The sequence below is a fragment of the Coniophora puteana genome, assembly GCF_000271625.1.
Source record: "Coniophora puteana RWD-64-598 SS2 unplaced genomic scaffold CONPUscaffold_4, whole genome shotgun sequence".
NCBI classification, from domain to species: domain Eukaryota; kingdom Fungi; phylum Basidiomycota; class Agaricomycetes; order Boletales; family Coniophoraceae; genus Coniophora; species Coniophora puteana.
Genome location: NW_006913056.1, coordinates 1,327,887 through 1,349,134, shown reverse-complemented (window position 1 = coordinate 1,349,134; position 21,248 = coordinate 1,327,887). Strand labels below are relative to the sequence as shown.

The 21,248-nt window shown below is 46.4% G+C and overlaps 7 protein-coding genes across 7 annotated transcripts; 4 read left to right on the top strand and 3 right to left on the bottom strand.

Annotated features, from left to right (window-relative positions):
• Positions 1–332: 332 nt before the first annotated feature.
• CONPUDRAFT_152026 (uncharacterized protein) lies at positions 333–3,216 on the bottom strand (the record flags this gene model as incomplete). Its single annotated transcript, XM_007768680.1, has 10 exons — positions 333–452; positions 505–608; positions 663–684; positions 741–837; positions 895–1,073; positions 1,131–1,217; positions 1,948–2,118; positions 2,213–2,592; positions 2,667–2,942; positions 3,015–3,216. The coding sequence occupies 10 exons, from the start codon at positions 3,214–3,216 to the stop codon at positions 333–335; spliced, it is 1,638 nt and encodes a 545-aa protein (XP_007766870.1).
• A 1,737-nt stretch (positions 3,217–4,953) lies between these two features.
• Positions 4,954–6,553, bottom strand: CONPUDRAFT_71630 (uncharacterized protein; the record flags this gene model as incomplete). Its single annotated transcript, XM_007768267.1, has 2 exons — positions 4,954–5,454; positions 6,512–6,553. 2 exons carry the CDS (start codon positions 6,551–6,553, stop codon positions 4,954–4,956), a joined length of 543 nt encoding a protein of 180 aa, XP_007766457.1.
• Positions 6,554–7,772: 1,219 nt separating this feature from the next.
• On the top strand, positions 7,773–9,948 carry CONPUDRAFT_20808 (uncharacterized protein; the record flags this gene model as incomplete). Its single annotated transcript, XM_007768082.1, has 4 exons — positions 7,773–7,883; positions 7,946–8,161; positions 8,210–8,581; positions 9,586–9,948. Coding segments are annotated over 4 exons (1,062 nt in total), but the record flags the coding sequence as incomplete, so codon positions are not given.
• Positions 9,949–9,994: 46 nt separating this feature from the next.
• On the top strand, positions 9,995–10,697 carry CONPUDRAFT_71628 (uncharacterized protein; the record flags this gene model as incomplete). Its single annotated transcript, XM_007768266.1, has 2 exons — positions 9,995–10,020; positions 10,070–10,697. 2 exons carry the CDS (start codon positions 9,995–9,997, stop codon positions 10,695–10,697), a joined length of 654 nt encoding a protein of 217 aa, XP_007766456.1.
• A 4,908-nt stretch (positions 10,698–15,605) lies between these two features.
• CONPUDRAFT_71627 (uncharacterized protein) lies at positions 15,606–16,999 on the top strand (the record flags this gene model as incomplete). The annotated part of the gene is made up of 6 exons (XM_007768265.1): positions 15,606–15,809; positions 16,050–16,302; positions 16,348–16,509; positions 16,561–16,717; positions 16,766–16,898; positions 16,937–16,999. 6 exons carry the CDS (start codon positions 15,606–15,608, stop codon positions 16,997–16,999), a joined length of 972 nt encoding a protein of 323 aa, XP_007766455.1.
• Positions 17,000–18,831: 1,832 nt separating this feature from the next.
• CONPUDRAFT_71626 (uncharacterized protein) lies at positions 18,832–19,315 on the top strand (the record flags this gene model as incomplete). The annotated part of the gene is made up of 2 exons (XM_007768264.1): positions 18,832–19,035; positions 19,097–19,315. The coding sequence occupies 2 exons, from the start codon at positions 18,832–18,834 to the stop codon at positions 19,313–19,315; spliced, it is 423 nt and encodes a 140-aa protein (XP_007766454.1).
• Positions 19,316–19,555: 240 nt separating this feature from the next.
• CONPUDRAFT_71625 (uncharacterized protein) lies at positions 19,556–20,976 on the bottom strand (the record flags this gene model as incomplete). The annotated part of the gene is made up of 6 exons (XM_007768263.1): positions 19,556–19,575; positions 19,644–19,671; positions 19,725–20,119; positions 20,153–20,208; positions 20,308–20,747; positions 20,803–20,976. 6 exons carry the CDS (start codon positions 20,974–20,976, stop codon positions 19,556–19,558), a joined length of 1,113 nt encoding a protein of 370 aa, XP_007766453.1.
• Between the last annotated feature and the right edge of the window lie 272 nt (positions 20,977–21,248).

The following is a 21,248-nucleotide window of genomic DNA, read 5'->3' as shown; positions in this document are numbered from 1 at the left end:
CTAGAGTATTCTCGATTATCGCGATGTAATCCTACTGCTACGCGCATTGTGCTGACTAATCAGGGGTACTCCATATATATCAACTGTGAGGTTAGGGTTCAAACTTGAATTTTCCGCCACCGATTTGGCGCGTGCACCAAGGTAGCAGTGGCTAGGTGAACTGCACCATAGTCGCAAAATATGCGCATAACATCCAGAGATGATCAGTTGTCATTTATACAGTGAGTGAGTCCGAGACATCAAACCTGAGGTTCAAATGCCTTCCCATTTGTCGTGCTGTATGATGCTTTGAGGAACGTGTGTACGCCCTCATTTGGTTGTGTACTGTAGTTTCAACTTGCCCCCTTATTGCAAATATCCTCAACAGCGTGCTTGAAGTAGTGCACTTTTGGGAAATCCCAGTCGGTCTTGATATCGGGGACCCCGGACTCAGCAGCAATAGTCATGTATTGCTGAGAACCAATGTATAAGTACGGAGGGCTCGATCAAGGAGCAGGAACTTACATCTAATAGTAGGTTAAATTGAATAAGCTCTACCTCGCCAGCTTTAAGTGTGGCTTCAGTGTGAATGTCGAGCCCGACCCACGTGTCAAACTCAACATAGCTTGCTGTTAACTAAAGGAGAGCATAACCCACAGGTGAAACGTCTTCCGTTAGGATACTTTGAGCTGCATAAAGAATTTGCTAGAGTAGTTTCAGTTGGGTATAAGTGAATAGACCCGATACAACCGCCCACATACCTTTGACATATCATGAAATTTATTGCCATCACTAAACAAAGTGTTGACGGCGTGGCTGAAGTGATTGAGGTTTTGCCAGTGTGGCATACCATCAAACCTAATGTAATTTAACTCGATCAGCAGTATCCCTATCATAGGACTACAAGGCACTTACTGCCAGTCAAACTGTGATAAGATATCTGGTTGTTTCTGCTGCTTACTGACATGCCTCAAGATTTTCTGGAGCTCGGGAAGAATATGCCATCCAAATACTCCACCATGGTTGAAGTGGAGGCGGTCAAATGAAAGTGCATTGTGGGGACCTGATCCATGCACCAGCTTCCAGAAGATGTTCTATTATGTCCATTAATAAGCTAACTTGAGTAACGGACTCGGATAGATGATGCGTACCTCAACCGGTCTCAGTCCAAGCACTTTGAGGTCCTCTTCGGCGGCCGTTTTCCTACTCTCGTAATCAACCATAATATCCATTCCATCCTTGGCAGTTCAACGGTGAAAGTCGGTGACTGAGTCGCATAATTCGTCTTTTGGAACAAGACAGACCGGGCATGGGCACTTGCAAGCCCGCCCTCAAATCAGGGACATCATACATCTGAATGTCGTAAATGTCATCAGTTTTATAAAACGAATGAACCAGGAATCACTTACTGCTCCTCATAGTCACCAGATAGAATAAGAATAACAGGGAACAAAGCACACTTGATCCCGTCATAGCACTTGTGAATGAAACCGGTAAGATTATGCTTGATGATACCCTGGAAGAAAAGCTCAAAAGTTTTGTGCCAAACAACCCGCTTCAGGTTTACGTAGCCCAGGACACCATCCTTATCAGGTGCGTCTGAAAGCTTCAAGCTGTTAACTGACATAGCTCATGTCATGCAGCCCCAATAATCGGGCTAAGAACGTGGACATACCACGGGAAGCCATCCAACAATGCGTGCCCCACCCACGTCAACATTACTGTTGCGGATGTGAGTGGGCAGGTTAGCACATCTCGCGATCACCAGATACCCTTGTGTAGTGCCAAAAGATGATAAATGTGTCTTATCTGCATAGAGAAGGATCGAAAAAGGGGCAGGAACAGCACCCGGTGTTGACAGCAGCTTTTCCTGCATTGTGATTAGTATACTACACATATCATAGTGAAGCTACTTGCCTGAATATTCCACCACCTGTCGGCTGTCCACGGTTCATCGTAGAAGCGCACAAACTCGTCATTGGCATCGCGCTTGTACACACACTGAGCGTCCCATTCGAAATGCGGAGCCAGGGTCTTGTTATCCAAAAGCTCCTTCATCCAGCCCCATAGATCTCGTGTGTGGACTTTTGCGGGTATCTCTTCAGCCTTGTACTCAAATGCAACCTCGTGGGTCTCAACCTTTGATGGAGGCACAGCGCAATAGATAGAGATTGAAAATAATATGTTGAATAGGCAACACGAATACATACTACACTATGACTAGATTGCTTACAGGTGTGAGCTCCTCAGCGGCCTTGTCGCATGTTGAGCGCAAGTCTGCATCATTATGAAAGGTGACTTCCGAATTGCCTGCAGCTACACCCCTAACAAGCTTGAGGAGACAATCAACGCAGGTCTGCGTGAGCTCAGCGTCGATTGCGATTGAGGTGAATTCACAATCGCCGCAAGACTTAAAGGGCTGCCAAGGGTCCTCGTCGGTGTTGAGAACAATTGGAGGCACATGTGACAGATTGCGAAACTTGTCCCATGGCTCAAGTTTCTCCGGTCGGCTGCTCTTAGGGTGATACATGGTCTTGAAGTCCTGAGCTGTCAACATTGACAGTGTAGAGGGAAGCGCGGTTGCGGTGAAATCAACACTCTGAATGCTGAAGTCTGACCCAGATCCTGTACATTATATGAATAATGAGGCTTCCTGCAAGGTGAATGCGGATGAAATGGATACTCACAAGATTGTGCTCCTTCCATTTCATGGTCAACGCCCTCCTGCACGCTATCATACGGCTCCTCTGCTGACTGGATGGGATTCGAATCCCAACTGTGTATGCCATGTTCGAGTACAGACAAGATGGATGGATGCTGCAGTATCCCCGCCCGATTGAACCAGACAGGTGCAGAGATGGCAGCAGCGGTTTGATGAGATGACACGCCTGCTTGTCCGAATGGGCCGGCTGCAGATATAGACGCAGCAACATGCCGGTCCTCTCTAAGTTGGGCAATACAAGCTGTTGAATCGAGTTAGCTACAGATGGACGGGTTGTACGCATGGTATCAGAGGTCAGTCCTATAAATCGCACCTTGTTGCTGAGCCGCTGCAATCTGGTCATTCACAGTGTTGCAAGCTTGAGCTTCAACGGTATTGCGCTTGCATGCCCTCAGGTGACTATTGAGACCGTTGGGCTGGATGAATCGAGGGCAGTTTGGGCACTTGACCTTGTCACTGATGGGCTGGGAAGCCTTGTTCTTGCCCTTGCTGGAGCCCGATAGAGCCCGAGGCATTGTTGCAAGAGCAGAGGGATGGCCGGAAAGACAGGGGGTGCAGAAGAGACAGATATACGAGCAGCGTGAGGAGAGATGCTCGATCGACAATATCGATTAGAGACGGAATATGTTGGGTTGGCAGCAGAATGCCATTAAGACGAGAGGCCAACATCGGTAACCACATCAAGACAACATTACTAAGCATTGAAACACCTAACAACAACAAAGACCGCATTACCACAGCTTTACTTAGCATTGAGACACAGAAGGATGTCAACGACCATGATAAGATTGCTCAGTCAAGATTATTACGAGGGCTCTCACGTTATGATAAAAGTTTGGCACGTAGTAACTCATCTACACCCACGCCCTGCTGTTAAGACAGCATTTTCTATGCCATCTTAACAATGTTGCAACAGCTGTGTCAGGGAATCATCAAAATGCCCCTTTTGGTTTTTCTGACATAGCTGTGTGACCTGTGGACAGCCATGCAACAGCCATGGGACAAAAAAGCTCTTGGTACAGTTCTGTAAACATAATTATGCTATTATAGTTGGCTATCAAGTAAATTTCCAGTGGGATAATCACCTATGCTTCCCACACTCCGGGTGAAGGTAAAGCGGTTGATCAGAGGTTTTCCTCCCCATTAATATGGTTGTTTAGGCCCTTCTCCCAGCCTCTGGCGGGTTGCCCTCCCAGGTCCTTAGGGACTTAGCCTTATTTCTGAGTCCCTCGCTGAGCGTGCTGCGCAGCGTCCCTTCCCACATATCAACATCTTCCCTACTGCATTCCTATTGGCTATGCTCTATTCCTCCCACCACATCTGCTATCCTGCATCACCCCTGGGCGTTGGCATGTCCCGCGCACCGTCCCCGGCACTGTGGACACTCTCCCAGACAGCGAGCACGTGTTTCTCCATCAATTCTCAGTATTTTTGTGCCATTTTTTCTTTATAGTATGTTACAATGTATTCATAGTAGCTACAAACAATGTGCTGTATGTTTTAAAACATATTGGGGGGTATGTCTAGGTGGGGAGAACTTAGGAAATTTTTCTGAAAGTGCGGCATTAGTCATCAGCAGTTTGGCATAAGGAGATGACGTGTCCATGGTGTATATTTAGTCCCGGGCCAAATTGATCTCAGGCACAGAAGGGATGATGTGTTCTTGCATTATATTTTGGTCCGGGCCAGACTTACATAGCCAAAACCTTGGCCTAAGAATAATGACATGACTTTTGGCTCCAGGTGACAATACATGTGGTGCACCGTGTGGTGCCTGTGAACCATGCCACCAGTGTTTTTACCACAGATTAGTAAAATAGTTTTGACTTCACATTATTGACCACGCGGGGCTGGCTACTCCCCCCATTCACTCATATGTTCAGACCCGTAAATACTTAGATAAAAGTAAGCATATCACAAGTCAAGTATCTGCTGGATAGTATGTGGGATAGTACACCTTGGGTGGGACATCATGTAGCATCATTTAGCGGAGGTTAAGCATGGCAACGGCCAATTGATTGCAGTTTCAATATTCAGGGACTACCGGCTAAAACGGCCGGTCATGGAGACATTCTAGAACGACACTACACGTGGCTACTTTGGTCTTTTTAGATATGACTTATGTTTTTGTGCATTTTTGGTGAGGTCAACCATAGGCATACAATTTATTCATTGCATAGTAAGATATATGCGGTACATAACATGCAGATTAGTCTAATAAGAAAGTCATGCAAGATGATGAAGTATGTAGATCACACCCCCTGCCTAAGGTGCTGGGCAATGGGGTAGCCATTGTTGATAGCCTTTGACAACCATTTACACTTGCAACTGGCCTGGGAAGTGCCGTTGTAGTCGTCAACGTCATCAGCATTGGCACCTTCTGCGTCCGCAGGCAACTCGGAGGAAGCAAGGGCCTTGGCAACTTTGCCACGCTTGGCACAGTGCTTGCTGCAAGGGTTGCTCTTGGCAACTGGGGTGGGAGCAGGGGTGTGAACATCCTTGACAGGAGAAGTCGTGGCAGCAATAGTGCTGGCCACATCTTCCAAGGTAGGGGCACTGACTGCAGGGGGAACAACAGGCTCCACAGCAGCAGCCTCAGCAAGAGCAACAGGCTCCACAGGAGTAGCTCTGGCAGAAGAGCTGGTCTCGGCGTGAGGCACAGCCTTAGCAGGAGGGCAGGTCTCAGCGGGAGATGCAGCCCCGGCGGGCAAGGCAATCTCGGTGGCCAAGGCGATCTTGGCGGGCGGGATGATCTCAAACACCAAGTATGTGGGTGCTCAATCAAAGCTGTGGCTTACATCATCCTGCAATGAACACTCAGTTGAAATGGTACAGTAGGCCATGGCTTTGTTAGTGCTGTATATCAGTAATTACAGTTGATGTTAGCTTGTTCAATAGTTTTGTAAAGCTTGTACACCTATCTTTTATCTAATCCTTGTCATTTGTGGACCATGTTTGTTTGTGACCATAGGAAAGTCAGTGTTGAGATCTTGAGATGGCGTCCTCTAGAGCTAAATAGTTTAAAGCCTAAGTCTTCATTAATGGTGATTGGCCTTGCATTAGGCTAGTCTTTAATAAAACTGTTATTTATCAGAAATGATCCTTGACAATGCTATCCCTCAAAACATACCCAACCCTTGACAGCATCTGTTTGTGGAAGAACTAGCCCTTTATAAAACTAATGTGTAGTAATAATAGTCCTGAGTAGGCCTGATCCTTGGTATAGCTATTGCCATATTAGTATTAGATTTTGCAAGACATCACACATGGCAACATGTGTACTGGCTGACACAAGCAGTATCTAATGTTGGCGTCTACATCACGGTAGCGCTGGTATTGTGGTGCCAGGTGCACTACCGCACCCTGATTCATTGCATATACCCTTATTAATATTGCTCCTTGACAGATGTTCATTATTCATCACACACATTTGTTTTGTTTTGTTCTTTTGGGTTCTGTATTATACCGAGTCACTTGCCCGAGTTACACTTATACCAGAAAATTAGTTACCAACACCTCAGTACTTCAGTGTTTGTTCCTTGCACAACAACTGAGGTGAGACATATTCTATTCCGATGCACCTACACACATACTTACACTCCTTTGTAGTCAGCTGTCCTTGTGTCAAGGTGAATAAATTACAGTGTTTGTTTCTCAAGCAACAACTGAGTTAGCTGGCCTTGTGTCTAGGTATTACACTGTTGCTGTAGTCATAGCCTTGTAAAAATTAGTACTTCCTAGCAGTGTAAGAAAAGAATGGTGCGCCAAGTCCAATTGGCACACCATTTTGGTGGCTAGCCACTGGCACACCAATGGCGCACCAATTGGCGTGGGTTGTGGCAGTGCTGCCATTGCCTGTTATGGCAGGTAGCATGAGCCGCGGTGGCGCTGTGAGAACCAGTCCTGCCTGGTCAGGGGCTAGTGTTATTCTTGTTATCTGAGCTATGTAAAGGCTGCTAGGGCCGCAAACAAGCTTTGAGAAGGGGACAGAAGGTCGAGTTTAATATATCTAAAGTTCCTGTGTCGCCTTTCTGACCCCTGGACCCATTCTTTCCCTCATCTTTCCCTCTCACTGTATCAAACTTCATTATGTCCTCAGGCTCTGGTGGTGCTTGGTATTGATCCCTTTTCATGGAAAACAAGACTCAGGGTGGTGTAGCCAACCTGGGCACTCAGCCGAGGAGCCAGAGAGTGAAATCTGTCTGCAATATGTGCCTTCAAGACCACATCAAGAAGGAACAAGCAGCAGATGCCCAAGCAGGGCGTGTTCCTTGTTCTTCTGATATTATTACCGATGCTGGTATGTGACCCAGATTATTGTAACTGTATTCCTGTTTATCATGATTTATGCAGTCTGGGCTTGGGAGCCGAGGCAGCCCACTAGTTTGCTTACGCTGGGAATGGCACAGCCATGGATACAAGGGCATACAGAAAACTGGCTAAATCATCTTAAGGTATGTGTACCATAATCTATTGATATTTATGATTAAAGTACTTTAAGGTGTGTACACTCCAGCCACCCAGCATCCGCAGGGATGCAGCTGAGGTGCAGGCAAGGGGAAAGCATGTGGCCACTGAGGTAGAGGCAAGCAATATTTATTTTCCCTCGGAATCCTCCACATCCCCATCTTTTGCTATGCCCACACCACATTCTGTTATGCTTCTGGGCAATCTACTTCATGCTACACCATTTCCCATGTCCATGCTTCCTCTTCAATCACTTTCTTCTTTGTCTGCCAGTCCCAGCCCCCACTCAAGTGTTGCGCCTTCACCCACCCCACGCTCTGCTACTCCTTCAGCAATATCTGCTGTTATCCCGCTGTCTAAGCAGCAGCAAGTCCTTTCATGCTCTACCAGCTCCCCCGCTCTTGCTCCTTGGTCTTCTATTGATCAGGACATGCTTGTAAGTCACCTTGCTTGTACTGCTTTGTGTGGGTTCCCACAAAGCTGGGTGGAAAATCCAGCAGTGCAGGCCTTTTTCAAGCAATACTTTCCTACAGCCACTCTGATTTTGAGCTACCGTCTCACCCACACGTATATCCCCCACCTCCTTGACGGTTACAGGTATACTGCTATGCAAAGGTCTGCGGGCAAGCTGGTAACTCTACAGACTGATGGCTGGACTGGTATTAACTCTCATCATCTTGTCGCGTTTATGATGACAACCTCACCAAACCATGATGTGAGTTTTAATTTTCTTTTGTTCCATTATTCTTATGTTATTCTTATTTTATCCTTATTCAGGTTCACACTGTTGCGGTGAAGGATGTGTCATCTGACCGTTGCACTGCTGCACACCTCAAAAATCTCATTATCAATGTTATAAGTAAGGTGAAGCCACAGTGGCAGGCAACGGTTGTTGCCGTCACATCTGCCACTTTGGGGGAGTCAAGAGCTGCAAGGAAACAGTTGCTAGAGCAGTTTCCTTTGCTGGTAACACCCGACTGGTATACTCATCAGGTATGATTTATTATTGTATGATATATCCTCTAATCTGTGTTTTTGCAGATAAACCTTGTTGTCGGAGATTATCTCAAGGCCAACAACGCACCAACATATCTTTCTTATACCAAGAAAGTGACTGAGCTGATCACTTGGCTCCAGAACCACTCTCAGGTCACGGCTCTCCTCCAGCGTATTCAGGAGCAACTTAACCAGATGTGTGCAGCTCTGGAGAGGATTTTGTCTGTTATCAGAGCTGTTCTCACTTGTTGGACTGCTCACTATCTTGTTTTTTGTTGGCTTCTCAGACTCAGGTCTCCCTTGTTTCAGCTCGCAGAACAATCCTCAGGGTGGATGCTGGCACAGGGTGCTGCAAAGGCAAAAGCTCAGGAAATGGTGAACCTGATTAAGGATAAAAAACTGTGGGAGGTCTTAGAGGTATGAGCCATTTATTCAAGTTTGATTACTGACGTTTGCGTTCGACCTTGCCAACGCGAATTTTAAAAATAAAAATCCACAAAAGGCAGCTGCATCCACGTGTCTGGGTCTCGTAGTCATAAGTAATCTCCTATTCTCCTCGTCTACTACGGAACTGGGGATTTATAAACCACCTACACCATCTGAGAATACTCTCCATGTTCTATGAGATAGATCAGTCATAGCATAAGTCAGGAATGATGATTCGGGGCCTGGTAAGATACTGAGTTGGTTACAGAGGTAGTCAATATTAATTACCAAGAATTGACTTATAATTATCAGTCTGATTGAATCCAAGCTACATATTAGCCACGTGTTGGCTTGGCGTAGACATGATCTATTTTTATTTAATTTTTCCGTTCAGCAAGGTCGAACGCAAACGTCAGTAATTGAGCACCGATTGCATCGTAATTTGCACAGGTCACTGCCGCCAGGAAATGTAGATGCACTGGCAGGAGGATAACGCTCACCCAGAACTCTCATTCAGTTTGTGCGGACCAATCGCTTTTCGTTCTTACTGACGTTTGCATTCAACCTTGCCGAACGGAAAAATAAATAAAAATAGATCATGTCCGCGCCAAGCCAACACGTGGCTAACATGTAGCTTGGACTCAATCAGACTGATAATTATAAGTCAATTCTTGGTAATTAATATTGACTACCTCCGTAACCAACTCAGTATCTTACTAGGCCATGAATCGTCATTCCTGACTTATGCTATGACAGGCTATGACTGATCTATCTCATCGAACGTGGCGAGTATTCTCAGATGGTGTAGGTGGTTTATAAATCCCCAGTTCTGTAGTAGACGAGGCGAATAGGAGATTACTTATGACTAGTACGAGACCCAGATGGCACGTGGACGCAGCTGCCTTTTGGAGATTTTTATTTTTAAAATTCACGTTGGCAAGGTCGAACGCAAACGTCAGTAACTTGCTCATTTTTTTTCTAGAATGAAAATGCAGATGGAACCTCTTATGTATGCTGCCAACTTCTCGCAGACTACTCATACCCACCTTGATAAAATTCTTCTTGTTTTTGGCTATCTTCACTTCAAGTATACCAACATGCCTCTTCAGGCAATCAGTGATGGTGAGCAGTCTAGTCTTTTGGGCTTGGTCATCAAGAGCCTGGAGAGACACTGGGCAAAATGTGACCAGCAAGTATTTATCTCTGCTGTCATTCTCAACTCCATCTATAAGCTGACACCCTTTGCTAAATCTCCATCATTCCTCCCTGCCAATATCTTCGAGCTTATGTGCCTACTCTATGAGTGCTTCTTTGGTTCAACAACTCCTGCTAGCCTCTATGACGAGCTCAACAGCTACTTGTTTGGTACTGGCATTTACACTGGTTTAGCACAATCAGCTGCCCATGCTTAGGCTGATGCTTTGGCAAAGGTATGTATTTATTCAAATATTTGATTAATCTTCTAATTATTTAATACAGAACTCGCCCGGACCCACTCAAAATTCTCCGGGGCTTTATGCATCCAGGACTCCCTGTATCTCCTTTGTTACAGCTAGCCATGCGCCTGTTTGTGATCTGTGCAAACTTGGCATCCTGCGAGTGCTTGTTCAGCATCTTTGGTCTTATTTTGACCAAACTGCACTTGAGGCTTGGGCTTACTAATATGCTCAATTTTGCAGAGCTCCGACTCCACCTGCACAACAAGTATTTAGCTACAGGCAAAAGCACTGAACGCCTTTGGCGCAACCGCAAAGTCATCAACAACACTGTTCATGAATCACTACCTGCACAATCCAATGACACCCAGGATTTGTCCTCAGAGCCAGTAGAGGACCTGGAGAATACGCTTGAGTCAATCAGGAGGGCATTTGAGGTGCAACTTCAGGAAGATGATGACAATGCCACTATTTCCACTGAATCTACGCAGATGCACAGCCGCATTGAGCTTGTGGCCCTTTTTGACTTCAACAACAGGGGTTGGATGGATTTACTGACTAAGGCTGGGGAGAAGGGACTCAAGGAGGAGGAATTTTATGATTTGGCTGTTGAGCAGGAGAAACACATTGATGATGACAGGATTGATGACATGTTGGCCTCGGCAATGTAATGTAGTGATGTAGGTAACCAATCAGAACACATTTTGTGATGACTAATTTGGTGGTGCCTGGTTGCAAACCAATGGCGCGCCAAATGGCGGCCATTGGCAGCTCCATGTAAAACCATTGGCAGGCCACCAAAACTCCAATCACTGCTTCCTAGTGCCTAATAGAAATTATGGCCTATTACTTTCATGTTTATTTGGACTGCCAATAAGGCGCTTATAATCTGCCAAAGACTATTTCAGTTAAATGTTGTTTCTGTCAATGGTTAGTTACCATGTTTTTCTCATAGTCAGGTGTTTGGGAATAAGCAAGTGTTCTCATAAGGACTTGGCAAGGCTCATATCAAGCATATTTATAAATAGTTGCTCACAGGCATATGGCATTTACCACTATACAAGGGTTAACCTGCAATTAAAGCATTTGGCTGTATTTTGTAGGTAAATTTATAGTGTAGCTAAAGTACCATACAAAAGCCATGACTTGAGCCAAGCCAAGCCAGGGCCAAGCCACAAGCCAATAACTTTGGCTTGGCTTGAGATTTGGTCAGGCCAAAAGCCACTTGAAGCCAAGCCAAGAACAACACTACTTGCATAGAAGGCCATTATAATTCAAGAACCTTCGGTCATTGTAGATCATATAAAATAAATATATTAGGTCAGGCTACATGAAATCCAATCACATGTCTGTAGAATAGGGCACACCCAATCCCGTTGCTGTACCTGCCTGCTCCTGCTTGCTGCATACCTGCCCATCCACTGCTGTTGGCTTTCCATCCAGCTTGTTATGCCACTCCCGTGTCCCATGTGGCTCCCATTCTCCAATCAGATGTGGGCAGGGATGTCTGAGGACACCCAGAAGGCAATGTATGTGGATCTGTGGCTTCCTCTCCTGGTTGTTGTTGATCCATCCCTGCAAAACAGGTTACAAATGCAGACAGTTGCCAGATGACCGCATACTGTTGAAGCCCAGGCATGAGTGGTCTGTTGTAAAGTGACAGGTGTGAGGTTCCATCACGTGATTACATCACAAGATTCCATCTAACTATGTAGTACATCAGCCACTGTTTGCACTCAATACCCATAGTTTATCACTGTATGCTAGACCTACTAGTCATCGTCTCTGTTGAATAAAGCAAGACAAGAACAAGATGACATTAGTCTCAGCGTCATGAGTAAAGTCACATGCTCTCTGCAGCATGCTGAACAAGGTTACTCCTGTTGCAATGAATTTAGTAGTTGGACAGAACTACACCTGAAACCGATGGCAAACTGTGCCCATATAATTCATATGAGTAATCTAAGTGTAGAGAAGGCCTATAGCCCCTACAAACTAGTAGTATAAATAATAGATGAACTCAAGTGAGGAATACTTAGCTTGCACTGCTCTTGTCTGCTGTATGATTCTCTCAACCTAAGTGGTTATGAGCTCCACACATTTCTAAACCCCCATCCTTATATATGCTGATAAACTTGCATCTCAGGTATAACAACCTGCTCTCACACCTCATTTCCCTATATCTGTCTCGTGCAGCATCCCCAAACATGTCCAATCCCAATCCAAACAGCAGCCATATCCTGCCAGCTACTCCCAACTCTGCCAGCACAGCCACTGCTGTGCCACACCAAGAAACTGTCATTGTTCCCAAAGACAACTCCACCCACGTGATTATGGTTGCACTGCTTCACACAAAGCATGGCAAACTGGCCAATATGACTGGTAACAACCAACTCCGCAAAATCTCCGGGGGGACCAACTGGCTCCCTTTCAAAGACTGCACTGAGAGTCTCTTTGAGCTTTTTGGGTGCCTTCATATTGTCAACAGCAAATGGCTGATCATGGAAGCAATAACCCCAGAAGAATAGGAGTTGTGGAAAAAGAGAGATGGGATAGCAAGATACATTCTTACCAATCCAGTCAGTGACAACTTATCTTCCCACATGAAAAAGCAAGACCTGCAGAACCCATCAAAAATCTTCACTTCTGCAGAAATGTGGAAGAAACTCACTAATACATTAAGATCCAATCAGGAGAACATGTCACCAAACTCTATTCACGCCTATACACTATGCAGGCCGGAGACAAAAACAACATCAGCTGTCACATACTCAATAGGACAACTGATGAGCTCATAGCTTTCATTTGGGCTGAGGGTGCTTACCGTGCGGGAACCAAAAGAACTTAGAAGTGGTCACATGGGGAAGAAGCCTTCACACTTCCTCTGGAGAGGTGTGTTGTGGGAATAATGGGAATAGAATCTCTCAGCCACATGGTTGTCATGTCTGCAAGATGAGTAACCATTCATATGTGGACTGCACTGTCAAAGACAAACCTGAGTGTTACCATTGTGGGTATTGTGGTCACATTGCACATAACTGTCACCTCAAAAATGGTTACCCCAAGGGGTATCATCACTAAATCGGGGGAAATATGTCGGAGCATAAACAAAGTTATCAGTGTTATAACATGACCATTGATAGAATCGTGTATGACCATAAATGGCGAGGATTCAACATTGCTTAAGCGTTAGTCCACAGTATGAGAATGAACTATGGTAGAATATCATATCATCGGAATCTTACCATTAAGTACCATATGAGTGTGAGCTTACCGTGGACCGAAACTCAAGGTAAAATCACTTGCGATATGTTGGAGCATAACAATCCGGTTCTCATTTCAAAGGCAATATGAACACTCAATTATAAGACACTACTCATAAATCAGTTAGCCACTAACGTTGGAAGCATGCTGAGTAGTAGAAGACTGACCTCCAATGCATCAAAGCCAGCCTCCTCAGCAAGCGCTTCGTCCTCACCAAGAAACCTCCTCACCTTGCTCTCCCTCATCACTGATGTGGTCATCAAATAGGTTGTGTTCCTCGGCTTCAAGGACACTGTCGTGAAGACGACCAAGGCCCCTATTCTTTTCTTTCTTTTCTCTTTCCTTCTCTCTCTCCTTTTCACACTTAGAGCCAGGTCCGCGCACCTCCGGTCATCTTCGCACACCTTCGCACACCTTCGGACCCTCCGAAGATTTCGGAGTTTTCTCCACGTCTGGAGTTACCTCGGACCTCTTATGTTTCCCTTCGAGCATTACTCCCGACAACATTTGGACTTTATGCAGACCATGCGGACGCTTGACAGCAGCGCTGTACTACCTCCGTGACAGCAGATGGTTATCAGTAGCATGATCAGGATCCGAAGATCGCTGGAGTTGTTTATATACTGAGCGGTTCGCATCCTAGTCCCCCATCTCGACCTCTTGGTCATTGGGACTAGGTGCGCATTCACTTTGTAGTAGAGAGCATGCTTTATTGACTTGGTCATTGGGACTAGTGCTTTTGTGCTCACCGCCGGCACTCGTTGAGATCCTCCATCACCTAGCCTTGTGGTTTCGGCCACTTGTACGCCTACGCTTCTACGCTCCTACGCTCCGCTCCGTTCCGCCTACCTCCGACCTCCTCCGAAGTTTCGGAGCTGTTTAGGAGTTTAGAGTATCGCCCCTGTTGTGTCCACAACAGACACTCGAAGTCAATGCTAGGAGCTTTTGGTGCCATTCTTGGGGTAAGTTGTGGCCAATGCCACTGCCTCAAAACCGCGTGAGCATGTCCCTATCAACAAATCTAAGGAATAGTCAGTAGAGTACATTAATGTTCAAAGAAACACGTACATGTTCACATAATAGAATAGCCATTTGCTCACTATATGGTGAGGGATTGATGGACCAGGTGTTTGCTCATACTTGAAGCTTGAAGGCTGGGATTAAGTGGGCACCTTGAATTACAGTGACGGGATTAATGAAATATCATTCTGGAGCCACCAGACAAGAAGAATAACAATCTTCCGATCACAGAAGGACACTCACTGAGGAAGTAGACATTGATATGAAAGGTATAAACAAGTCTGTTGGAATTCCCCGATTGACATCATGGTGTCATGTTGGGTGCTTCGGGAGAAGTGCAGTGGAGTCGCAGAGAAGCATGACGGAGACGGGAGATACGGGAGAAGGGAAGCAGAGAGATATGGAATGCTGGCCTTATATACCCGGCCCAGCGTAGCGACGTCCAGGCCTCACTCACTTATGCCACAAGTGTCTGAGGGTAAGTCATCCGCGTCACCGTTGCAGTCAGTTGATCCTTAAATGACAAGTTTACTAAACAGATCGATCCAGATTACGCGGTTCTATGGCCAGGATTGTTCGGACACTCATTCACACGCCCCCACTGCACCTCCGCACCTCTGCGCTGATGCGCACGTCACTTTCCGCCCCAACCCCCCTTGCCGCCCTTTTTCTCCCTGGCAGCCCGCGGACTACTCGCAAGATGCCAGCACATCCACCTGATTTGTTCCAATGGAAATGTTCGACCCCTTCCATCCCTTTGATTTATCACTGCTCTCGTATATTGCTCATACTCGTCCTTTGCAGATGCTAGCCTCAATAAATTCTCTTGTATATTGTATTATGTAATGTCTGCTGTAGAGTGTACTGTATTATTTGCAATGAATTTCTTGGTATCGGAAACCTCGTCGTGATCGCAAGTCGTTATAATACACCTGTTGCGAGTTATAGTAGCTGTGAGTACCCGTATGTTGTTATCATGTGGCCTCTGCTGATGGTAAGATGACACTTAGAGTAGATCATGGATTCTGATTGATGTGAGTACCCATATGCTACCCATATGTTATTATCATGCTGTATCTACTAATGATAACACGCCCCTTCGAGTAGATAATAGATTCTTTGCTGTGATCATATCCCCGTGATCTTTCCTGCATGCTCAAAATGGACTTTACATGCTACTAATGTCGGAGTCTCACCATTTCCCCGGTGTATGTTTGTCATGATCTGTGATGTTAGTCAAGGTCATTTGCTTATCATTCATCCCCCCATTTAGTGATGATACTGGCAGAAGACTCATGGATAATGATAGAAAGAAGCTTGATAAGGATATCAAGGCAAAGGCTGCCAAAGAAGGTTTCCATAAGGAGAAAAAGAGAGGCACAGATGAGGCTCATTTGGTCAAGACTCCAACAGAAGCTCCGGCGGAATCTTTCCGCATGGCCACAGAGTGCAAGACTGAAGCCTTAACAGGATTAGAAATTACAGATTCCAATCCTGATGTATCTATGAATAGTGTTGAGGCTGATGACAAGTCAGCCGAGACCAAATTTACTGTTTCCATCTATGACTCAGAAATACGGAGAAACAAAAAGTCCGGCGGGTCTGCACGCAGTTATGGGGTCTCCCAAGAAAGCAACTGCATGTGACTTCTGCGTGTTGCACCTTAGCCTGTTGTAGCTAGTGTATACATCCCTGTCCTCAACACAATTGATTTTGAAAAGATCCTCCACTTTATCCAGCTTGCTGGTGAGCTACAATTTGACATTGCAAACATAGAAGATGGTAGTGTGGACACTGAGTCGGAGACAGTGCCTCAATACTTGCCCTACGTTCAGCAGGTGTGCCTTGCTTGGACAGCTGGCATATGGCTATGGATGATACCCGTGCTATGGCAAGTGTTCAAAGTCTTTGTATGGACAAAGTGGCAAGCAGCTGAGGAGCAGCAGCAGCTACACCAAGACTTTGAGGAGGTCGGGTGGGATATGGGCATCAGTGAGTGATCTCCTCTTTACATTTTCCGGGTTCTAATCCACACAGCACTTTATGTGCTTGCACCTCTGAGCCGGAAGTGCACAAACCTGAACTGTGAGTGCAAAAACGTTGAGATGCACGCCCAGGATAAGGATGTGCATGACACTGTTGTCTTTACTGCAGAGCATGGCCCTCAAGTGGCCAAGGCCATGCTATTAACATGCCCAGGTATTTTCTCTATTATTTTAGTTGCCCATCACTAATATTGTTATATTGCAGCCTGTAATACATGCTACAGGGACAACTACTGCGTCCACAGCAAATCAGACACATGTACATACTATTTTGACCTCCCCAATTTCATTCAGGTTGGGGACCATCACTTTGTTGAGACGTCAATGGTCAAAGGCTGGACCAACAGCATGGTTGTCAGTCAGTGAGTAGGCCATTTCAATGTGCCTTTCATGATCTAATCTATGTACAGTACCTCTGCAACAAATCTTGCAACTGCCTATGAACTGTCACACACCCGGGACCTCGACCTATACTACTTGCACCCACACATATCTCGCCGGGATGCCAGCCTACCTTATAGTGGAGTACTCTATGTTGAGCAAGTATGGCATGCCTTCATCATTTTGTCCCTCCTTTGCAGCCACCGTGCCCACCGTGTTCCGCTGTCAGTACCACACAGTGGGGATCAATGTTCTCGCTTTGAGGACGCTATGAAGCAACAAAATGAGTGCATTGTGAAACATGGACAACCAGAAATAACTCACTATTGCAATGCTTGCATGCACATATTTGCAAAGAGGAATGATAAGGGCGAATGAGAACTCTGTGAGTGCTTTTGTTAGTATCTACAGTCTCACCCTGTCTCATTTCTTCAAGATAAGACTCAGGTTGTTGTTGCGGATGGCCTCACAATTGGGCATCCGTGTTGCAAAGAATTTTGGTTCCCTGACCCTCTTGAGAATGCTTGCCATCACTTTTGCAAGGGTCACAACAGCTTACACAAGGTCTGCTATGCAAAGAATTGCACACGGTTCTCAGTCATCACGCCGTTGACATCAAAGATGTGCAATTTGCCTCATCACCAAGAAATGGAGTGGCTAACTCGTGAGAGAACAACCGCTATGTTCGCATTGACTCGAAAGTGCGAGGCTCAGAAGAAGCTTGCTCACAGTGCCAACTTGACTACACCCACCGCTGCCAACCTTGAGTTTGATGATGTGGACAAATGGTACGAGCTTGACGCTGCTGTCACTGTCTCCCAGCGAGTTGATAGCCACCCGGTTAACATCAGCATTTTGGATGACATTGCCTCGCAAGATCATCATGCATGTCCTGGCAAGACACCCCGTGCCCAGAAAATTCTCCTTGCCTGCTGTCAAACAGCTTGCGAGGTAACATACATCAGGCCATGCAGAATCATTGTTGGACAGACCACCATGTTTGGTGCTGAGGCTGTCTCCAACGTTCTTGTAAGTCTTCTGTTTTTGCTAATTGATCTGTGACTAAATTATATTTAATGATATGGGACATGGGGGAAGTGTTATTCTCTGTCCCCGGTGTCTCTGTCTCTGGTGCTCAGAAACCAGAGCACTTCATATACAACACTGCATGCGACACCCATTGACAAGCTAGAAACTACAAGAGCAATTTCTGGAAACCGGTGGGCATGTGCGTCAATGTCTGGCGCCTCAAGAACAAGCACAAAACAACTCATATGTACTGTCACGACCACTGCAACCCGGCAGATTTCCCCGAGCTCAAGACACCTGATGGCAAAGGTTGGTATTTCAATACTTCTATCACGGAGCAGGTGAATGTATGGCTGGGTGGTTATCAGGCCATCGTTTGCAAGATGCTTCCCACTAAGTATAACTTCTTTCTAGATGAAATGGTTCATCTTTGTAATATCAATACATTTGAGTCTCTCAAGCGTAAGCACCTAGTTCCTTTGCATTACCCTGTTCCCTCTGTAGATCCATAATGTTTTGTAGTTGTATGCTATTCACTCTGGAGGTATGCAAGCATGAGTACAGCGACAATAAAATATCTATCCTTGTAAAAAGCATGAGTATAGCAACAATAAGATCTATACTTGTAAAAGTCTTGAAGGTATGCAAACATGAGTATAGCAACAATAATAAAGACTGGTGAGCGCATGAACAGCTTGGTTGAGCCTGGTTGAGCTTGGTTGAGCTTAGTTGAGCCTAGCCCATGCATGTTCACAACGCACTCAAGAGACAGTCACATAATACATTATCAAGTTATACATAACAAGTGAAAGACACAAGCTGGTACAAAGCCACTATACAGAACTACATGAGAAGGCAAGGTCTAGTAAATGTCTGGTTCACGCAGCCTGACTGCATGCATCATGAAGTCCCATAGGCCAAGCAGAGTGCGGCCGTGGTCCAACATTTCATTGTGGTATGCTTGCAGGACCTTCTTCCAGCACTTTTTGGCATTGCTGAAGGTTTGTTTGACATAGCGAACTCCATATATGGCTTCAAAGTGGGTGGGCGCAGCCATCCAGGCAAAATGGCTATCTGTCATCTGTTCAAAGCCATCAATGATATCAACAGCTGGCCAACTGTTAGGCCATGGTTTACTCGAACACCCTCCTCCTGGGACAATGCTCTGAGGCATTGGCAGCCGTCAGGGCATAGCACGCCCGACATCCTGCGTAGACAAGGCAGGAATGTCATCGTCAGAAAGAGTGAGCGTTGGGGAGATGGTGCCCAAGTGCGTTCACCTGGAGTAGCCGTTCTGCATGGCTATGTCAGCAAGCAGCTTGTGGACGCAGATAGGCAAGGGCAAGCAAGGGGCCGAGGGTGTAGACGTGAGTGAGATTAAGTCCAAGCTTGAAAAAGCTTGGCTGGATGACAGGGGAGTGTCCAGTTTGTGCTGCTTGCCAGTTGTGCTGTCAGGAACAGAGAACATCAAGCCACTAGATGATGATGACAATGACAAGGGCCATGGCGGCAAGACAGCACGCTTCATCTGCTTTACATCTTGGCAATGAAGCTCCCACTGTTGAGGCAGGTTTGCCTTTGCATTGCCCAGCAAGGTGTTTAGTCATTTGTCAAGGATATTGTTAAAGTCCTTGCAAGTGGTAACACCCACATGGCATAAGAATAGGAAGCTGTTTGACTTCACCATGAAGCGGTGACAGAGGCTGCACCCCTTCCAGGTGCTAGATATGAGGTTGTAGTATTTGATCCCTGGGATATCCTCCCCTGCTAGTTTATTCAACACCGCCAAGTCAGATGAACAAGGAAGGTCCTTGTGCACAGAGAAGATAGGGAAGAAGGGCACCTCAGAGTGCTCGTCTGCCAAATCCTGCAATGTACGAAGTATGCACTGAGCATCCTGGAGTTTCTGTTGTAAGTCACCGGTTTAAAAAAAAAAGCGGAAAATAGAAGGGCACGAACCTGGAGCCAGAAGTACATGTCAAATGCTCGTTTGCCAGCCTGCGTGCGTGAAAAGTATTCCTTCTTGTTGTACCTATATCTAACATGTCCATCATGTGAGTATTCCCACTTCCATTGCCAGAGCTTGTTGAGATGGTCTGTGTGGCGAGGAGCATCAGGGTGATCATCTGGGACTGCAATGTCCATGACAAGACTGTGCAAGGGAGGAGGGGTGGACTCTGGTAGAGGATCATTGAGGAAGACATAGTTGTCCTCCTGGGCTTCATCTTGAGGCATTGCAGCAAGCAGCCGAGCCACGTTGTCCGACGCAGCATCTAGCGCAGCAAACAACACATAGGGCTGGGATGGAGGTGGTGGAGGTGGTGGAGGTGGTGGGGTCATGTCCATGCCCAAAACTGAGAGATCAGGAGCTTGAGGTAGACCCTCACCTGAGAGGCAAGAGCGCTGGCGGTCGGTGAGGTGCTCTGCCCAATGTTTGGCAAAGCTGCACCCCCCAGAGAGGATGCAGTGATACTTGCACATCTACCACTGGCAGCACCCCTTCGACGATGCAACCCTGCCGCACTTGCTGCTGTACGCGCACTTGAAGGTGCCTGGTGCTGGCTGCAACTGAGGGAGAGGTTGCAAAGGTGGCAGTGATAGCGGTGCTGGAGGTGGTTGTGACTGAGGCACAGATAGAAGAGGGTTGTTGGTGGATGAGGACACCAGGGAAGGAAAAGAGGGTATGTTAGGCTGAATTGGATAAGAGTGCATGGGGAGGACCCAATCAGGATGCGAAGGGAGATCAGTCACCGGAACAGAGATTGGAGGCAGGAGACCATCTAGATGAAGAAAGCTGGAGGAGGAGAAAGACATCAAGGATAAAGGGTGTTGCATTAGCGAAAATGAGGGCGTGCTTGGGATGGACTCAACTGGCCCATCCCCGATCAGTCCCAAAGGCTTGATGCCCTTGGGCCAGAAGAACCACTTTGACTTCTGTTTGCTTGGCTTGCTTGGGTTGGGGGGATGGCAGCCATGAGAGCACTGGATTGTATAGGTTTCTATAGGGATATAAGCAACATTGAAGGTGAGTACTCACATTGATATACCACTGCCCTTTGTGAGGCCCGTTCTTTGCTTTCTTGGGGGTAAGCAGTGTAGGCCTGCCTTGAATCAAGCAGGTGTCGCAGATTGCCTTGCCGTTCTCCATGGTGGGGCCATGGATGTGAGAACATGCCACCAGCGGCATGGTCATCTGGGTACTGGTGCTCATGGTGGGACTGAGTGAGTTATTGCAGGGAGAATAAAGAATGAGTGAGGGTTTTGCACAGAGATTGAGGAGGAGAGAGGAGGATTTATTAAGTTTCCAGAAGTACTGTACAGTTAGTAACTATTATGGCTTTGGAATTCTGCCACAGCGCAAGCAGGCGCAGCGCAATGCGACTGGTCACGGACTTTGATTTTAGGCTGGACCCTGGGTCCGCAAGAGACCCAGGCACTGGATGCTGGATGAACATAGTTGCTGGACTTTTCATTCCTCCATAG